General features: G+C 40.4%; 1 protein-coding gene across 1 annotated transcript; it reads right to left on the bottom strand.

Annotated features, from left to right (window-relative positions):
• Positions 1–293: 293 nt before the first annotated feature.
• On the bottom strand, positions 294–5707 carry SURF1 (SURF1 cytochrome c oxidase assembly factor). Its single transcript, XM_074294028.1, has 9 exons — positions 5605–5707; positions 5159–5222; positions 2468–2598; positions 2284–2366; positions 1600–1791; positions 1284–1356; positions 939–1101; positions 584–665; positions 294–499 (listed from the first exon to the last, which is right to left on the bottom strand). Exons 1-9 carry the CDS (start codon positions 5677–5679, stop codon positions 439–441), a joined length of 924 nt encoding a protein of 307 aa, XP_074150129.1. The 5' UTR covers positions 5680–5707; the 3' UTR covers positions 294–438.
• Between the last annotated feature and the right edge of the window lie 96 nt (positions 5708–5803).

Genomic DNA, 5803 nt, shown 5'->3' on the forward strand with positions numbered 1-5803 from the left:
CCAACTACCATCTTATTGCTGGGCTATATACCCCCACCCACTTTTATTGAGCTAAGCGTTTAATGGAGTTCATCAAGATGATGCATGAACTGGGGATCCCTGTAACTGGGAAGGGAAGAAGGGTCAAGAACATCAGATGACAAGTAGGAGAGAAGTTATAATTTAGCAATTAGAAGCATGTATGGGAGGGAGGAAAAACAGAATCTTGTAATCTTATTTTTAAACCAATAACCTACACTAGTGTTTGTTACTGAAGAGAGGGATTCTGGGAAAGATAGGGGGAAATGACATCATTAAAGAAAAGGAACCTTTATTTATAATTTTTTAAAATATTTACAAATTACTCACAGATGCTATTAAAAGCAAAACATCAATACTTTGAATTGCCTAGGATATTATCCATGGTTACTTGGTTACCCCATACTCTTCACTGCTATGTTACTGCAATCGAACAAACTTCTTAAACCACATATATGATGTTGCTGCAGACAGTCCATACCTGTTAGGAAAAGTAATTAATACTGAAAAATTAGAGGATACAACATATAAGCCATAATTAAACTCTTCTGTGTGATCTAATTACCAAGTAATGATGTATTGCATGTGTTCATTCCTCAATGTTATTCTTGTTTGTCCACCAATGGGCCCTCCAGGAACTGTGCTTTCTGTAGACAAGAATAATCAAAAATAGTGTTTTGTAGTTATTTTCACTGCTTAAAAATATATATTAAAAATCTACATAGATTTTAAAATCACATTGCACAATGGACCTGAATTGGTGAAATAAAACTTGGATTTATATATCATCTTGCCCCCCTCCTCCCCAGGCAAATTTTTGGTGATTTAAGAATTGGACTTTAGTTGAGTAACTATTTTTTACTGTCTTAAGGGAAAGAATTGTAGGGATGAAAAACAACAGCCACCAAATCCCAACATACTGAAGTTGGCATCAATGAATATAGGCTCCGCGCCTGTGACTTTTGCCATAGCCTCCAGGTCACGGTAATGCCATCTGTTCTTCTCTGGCTTGTTTTCAGGAACAAAAGGCTTCCGGGTTTCTGTTAATCTCACCATCCCGATGAGATCAATTTCATCCTCAATCTATTTTTAAGAAAAATGAATGAATGATAAGTTTCTGACCTCTTGTTGATATATTTCAAAATGCTTCAGTAGGCAATTTTGCTCTCACATTTAAAGGATGGGACCTTGTTTAAACATAAGTTGAATAGCCTGCTGAGATAAATCCCTTTATATGTAGTGAGGAAAGACTAATACAGCCTTACCTGGCCTTTTTGCCGAGTGTCTGGATTTATTCTTTTCCTGGGAACATATCCTCTATTCACTAGGATTGTGATCCTAAAGTTTTACAGGAGGAAAAAAAAATACCGTGAAAGGCTAAATCTCTGCACCCTTGTGATTCTGTTTTACACTATGGTGTTGATAAGGTCCAGAAGGCCAGATGCTTCCCCTTTTTTTTTTCCTAAAACAATTGCCACTTATCGCACTAGCCAATTAGCTCTCCATTATCTCAGATGATCTAGTCAGGACTAAGTGGGGAAATGAGTCTATCTACTTGAGCCAGTTGCTGACTCAACCTACCCCAAATCAGTACAATGGAAAGGAGTAACAACATTGGCACCACTTTCCAACGTGGAGGACATTCGTCCTGAATCCCAGGACTCTCGTGCAGGGTCCACCATGGTTCGAGGCAAAATGTAGAGTTCCTTGGAGTGGTCAAAATGCCCCCTGACCTTCACTGGTCTATACTCCAAGTCCTTCAGCTCCATTGGACTGTAGGGAAGGCAATAAAATACTTATGAGTGTGATTTTATGCAAAATTTCCAAGGAATTTGTTTGGACATCATTCTCCCCCTTATATGAAGGTCTTTGAGTCTCTTTTTTTTTTTTTGGCTAGGGTAAATGCTTGAACTTCAAAGGCTCAGCAAGGGAAAAGGGAATAAAGATTCCCTTAAAGATAAATGACTTAACATTGTCATCTAAGTCATAACCTCAGTGAATGAATGGTTTCTATCAGTCAGCATAACAGAAGGATTAATGAAGATGAGGAAAGCTGTGCTATTAACCAGCTGTTTGGCCCTATGGGCCCGAGTTGGTTTTTTTTTTTTTTTTGGTCTAAAACAGGGATGTCAAAACTAGGTAACCATAAACCTTGTTCTGAAATTCTATGGATTGGCACTAGGCCACAATCCATCAACATCTAATGGAATAAAAGTAATTTAGTCAGGGTCAGAACCCAGACGCAAGAAATTAATGACTACTCACTCTGCAGGAAGAGGGATAGGCTCAGCTGTAATTCTTGATTCTAGCTCTGCAATTAATTTCAGCTTCCACTTTCGACGCTGGACCTGTGTGAGTAACCACATGTATGCCATGCATAACCAAATGAGTTAAAAGCAGTGGAGCCAAGAGCTTCAGTACTCTAAAGACAAGACATATTGGTCATTACCTGCCATGTTCCCAGGCCAAAGGCAGTCACAGGAATAAGGAATAGGAACCACTTGTAAAACAAATCTTCCTCTGACTTAGCAGGAGCTGCTGTTGTAGAGATACTGCATCTGCTTGAATTCCAAACAGCCTCTGGAAGAAGCCAATAAATTGTGGCAAATTAAATTTCTTGTGTTATCTTCTCTAGTCTTGAACTGTTAACCTGTAAATTTTTCTACCACCTCTACCTTTAACCTGTTCCCTTTGTAGGAGTCTGTAATGTTTAGAAAATAAGCTACAAATCAAAATAAATCCTCTGGAAAGGGCAAAATGGAATAAAGTTGAATTAGGGGAAAGCCTGAGGTCTAATCATTACTCTTACACTAAATAGAAATACAAGTATATAACCTTTCCATGATTCATTTCTTCATCTGTGAGGATATACTATTACTTTCCCTTGAGGAAATATATGAATAGAAGTTAAATCTGATTTCATTTATATATGGAGCTTCCTAAAGAGGAAATTCTCACTACTAGGGTTGGTCAGCACTTTCTGCTCAATGTATATGATCTTTTTTTTTTTCAAAAGAGTTACTTAGGCATAAAAGAAGCAAGAAAAACTAATAGTAGAGAAGGGAAAGAGGAATGAGAGAAACTTACTTTCCTCAGAATTGGTTCAAAGACAAAACATACTCAAAATTACACTCAAAATATTGAGTATTTTATCTTACCCAGCAGGAAAGGAAGGGGATACAAGAAGGGGGTAGGGTGATAGAATAGAGGACATACTGGAGGAGAGGGTGGTCTATACACCTGAGGAGGATCAGGGTAAAAGGAGAGAAAAGAATAAAAGGGGAAATACAATTAGCAATAGTTATATTGTGAAAAGAATTTTGGAGCAAGTTTGTCTGATGAAACCCTCATTTCTTAAATATACAGCATGGAATGAATTTTATAAAAAAATAAATAAATAATATGGGGCAGCTAGATGGCACAATGGATAGAGCATAATAGCCCTGAAGTCAGGAGGAACTGAGTTCAAATACAGTCTCAGATACTTAATAGTTCCTACCTGTGTGACCCTGTAAAAAGTCAATTAACCCCAACTGCCTCAGCAAAAAAATTATTTTAAAAAAAGCTATTTGGAGGCAGCTAGATGACAAAGTGAATAATAGCGCATCAGCTTTGAAGTTGGGTAGACCTGAGTTTAAATGTGGCCTCAGACACAACACTTATCCTAACTGTGACCCTGGTCAAGTCACTTAACCCCAATTGCTTCAGCAAAAAAATTAAAAAATAAGCCATTGATTGCCTGTCACCTAGGGGAGGGGGTAGAGAGGAGGGGAAAATTTGGAAAAGAAGTGAGTACAAGGGATAATGTAAAAAAAATTACCCATGCATATGTGCTGTCAAAAAAAAAATTATAATTATAAAATTAAAAAAAAAAGCCATTCCTCATCTGATAAAATGATCAAAAGATATGAACTATGCCCAAAGGTTATGAAATCATTTATATCCTTTGACCTAATAATACCACTACTAGGAAGAGGACAGGCCAGCTAGATGGCACAGTAGATAGAGCACCAGTCCTTTAGTTAGAGTTCCTCAGTTCAAAATTTGACCTCATACTTAATACTGTGTGATCCTAGGCAAGTCACTTCATCTCAAATGCCTTGAAAAGGAAAAGGACCTATATGTAAAAGAAAAAAACCATATGGCAGCTCTTTTCTGTGGAAAAGGAATTGGAAGTTGAAGGGATGTTCATCAGTTGGGGAATAGCTGAATAAATTGTGTGATTATGACAAAATACTGTTTCGTGAAAAATGAGTAGGATGTTCTCAGAAAAATCATGAATTCAAAATTAAATGTACTGTGTACAAAGTAATTAGTAATGTTGTGAGATGATCAGCTGTGAATGACTTTGCTATTCTCAACAATACAATACTACTCTGAAGGGTTTATGATGAAAAATGTTATAAATACCCAAAGAAAGAACTGATTGTGTCTGAATACAGACTGAAAAAATACTTTTTTTAAACTTTCTTTTTTTTTGGGGGGGGGTGTTATTCTTTTGCAGTATTAAATTTAAAAAAAAGAGATGGGAAGAAACGATGTTGCCTAGGTCTGAGATGTCATCCTTCATGTGGACTCCCAGTGCAATCAAAAACAAATTAAAATGTAATTGGGAAATATTTAGCAAAAAATAGCAATAAGGTAGATTAACATTCGAGTTTTTCCAAGTCAATATGCAGCCTGCAGGGATTATTTCTATTTATATCGTTAAGTATACTGCTTATTATTAGGACTGACAGTGGAGATGAAAGTATCTTTAGTTTTTACAGAGTAGGATCCAGTATGTTTGTTTTTAACTGTTCGATTCAAACTTGGTTTCGATGCCCAAACCCACGGCAACGCCAAGATTTTCCTTACATTGATAGTGATGTTCCCTTACATTAATGGAACCATCTACCTTCCCCAAGTTCCCAGCAGCGCCCTGGACATAAGTTTTAAGCTACATGAAACCTCATTAAACTTGAAAGACTGAAAAAAACTGGCAAAGCCGAGTCAAGAGTCAGACTAAACGGGCACAACTTTAGCTCTCAAGGCCGAGGGAACGCAGTTTGGGAGGGCCAGCCTCGGGGGCAGCGTTAGGTGCAGTTCTGCTGCCCCGGCTCCCCACAACAACGGGCCCTCCGCCAAGTTCCCTCCTCACCTGGGAGCCACCGGCCCAGGCTGGAGGCACCGAGGAAGCTACTTCGGAAAGGGCCGATCAGGTCCTGCGGGGAAAGGGACACAAGAGGGCACAGAAAGGTCAGCTCCGTCCGCGCACCCAGAGCAACAACACGCACAATTCCAACGCCATCCAAGAGAACACTCTAGAAACGAGAATCGGAGAAAGCAGCTCCCTCTTTCCGGGCCGGGGTGGCTTCGGGTGCGACATGCTGTGCACAGATTCGGAGCGGGGTGAATTTGCGGGCACGCTTTCACCGTTGCCCACAAACTCAAGGCCAGCAGCCTCGGAACGCTCTGCCGCTACCCCGGACCAAGGGACCGTCCTCCCTGCCCCACAACGCGCAGGGTTCCTCCTCTCCCCTTCCTCTTTGATCCTCCTCCTCCTCGTCCTCCCCAGCTCGAACTCAGACTAGGCTCCGCCCTCACCGGCGCCTCGGGAACCCGCCGCTGCGGGACCCTCTTCAGACCAACTACTCGGAGGAACATCAGCCTGGCGGCCATGACGACCGCATTAACTACTTCCGGGGATATGGCACGCGGCGTGAGGGAGTAGAGACGAATTTCCGGTTAACTAATACGGCCAGGCGGGGCCCCGCCCTCTTCCGTGTTTCCACGTGGTGTGTCC

This window comes from Sminthopsis crassicaudata, chromosome 2 (genome assembly GCF_048593235.1).
Source record: "Sminthopsis crassicaudata isolate SCR6 chromosome 2, ASM4859323v1, whole genome shotgun sequence".
Taxonomy (NCBI): Eukaryota; Metazoa; Chordata; class Mammalia; order Dasyuromorphia; family Dasyuridae; genus Sminthopsis; species Sminthopsis crassicaudata.

Excerpts from the sequence above, each read along its gene's own strand:
- SURF1 (XM_074294028.1), bottom strand. The coding sequence starts at position 5,679 with ATGGCCGCCAGGCTGATGTTCCTCCGAGTAGTTGGTCTGAAGAGGGTC. Across the intron at positions 1,357-1,599 it reads TTCCATTGTACTGATTTGGG|GATCACAATCCTAGTGAATA; the intron begins GTAGGTTGAGTC and ends GTAAAACTTTAG. Across the intron at positions 666-938 it reads ATTCATTGATGCCAACTTCA|AAAGCACAGTTCCTGGAGGG; the intron begins GTATGTTGGGAT and ends TCTTGTCTACAG.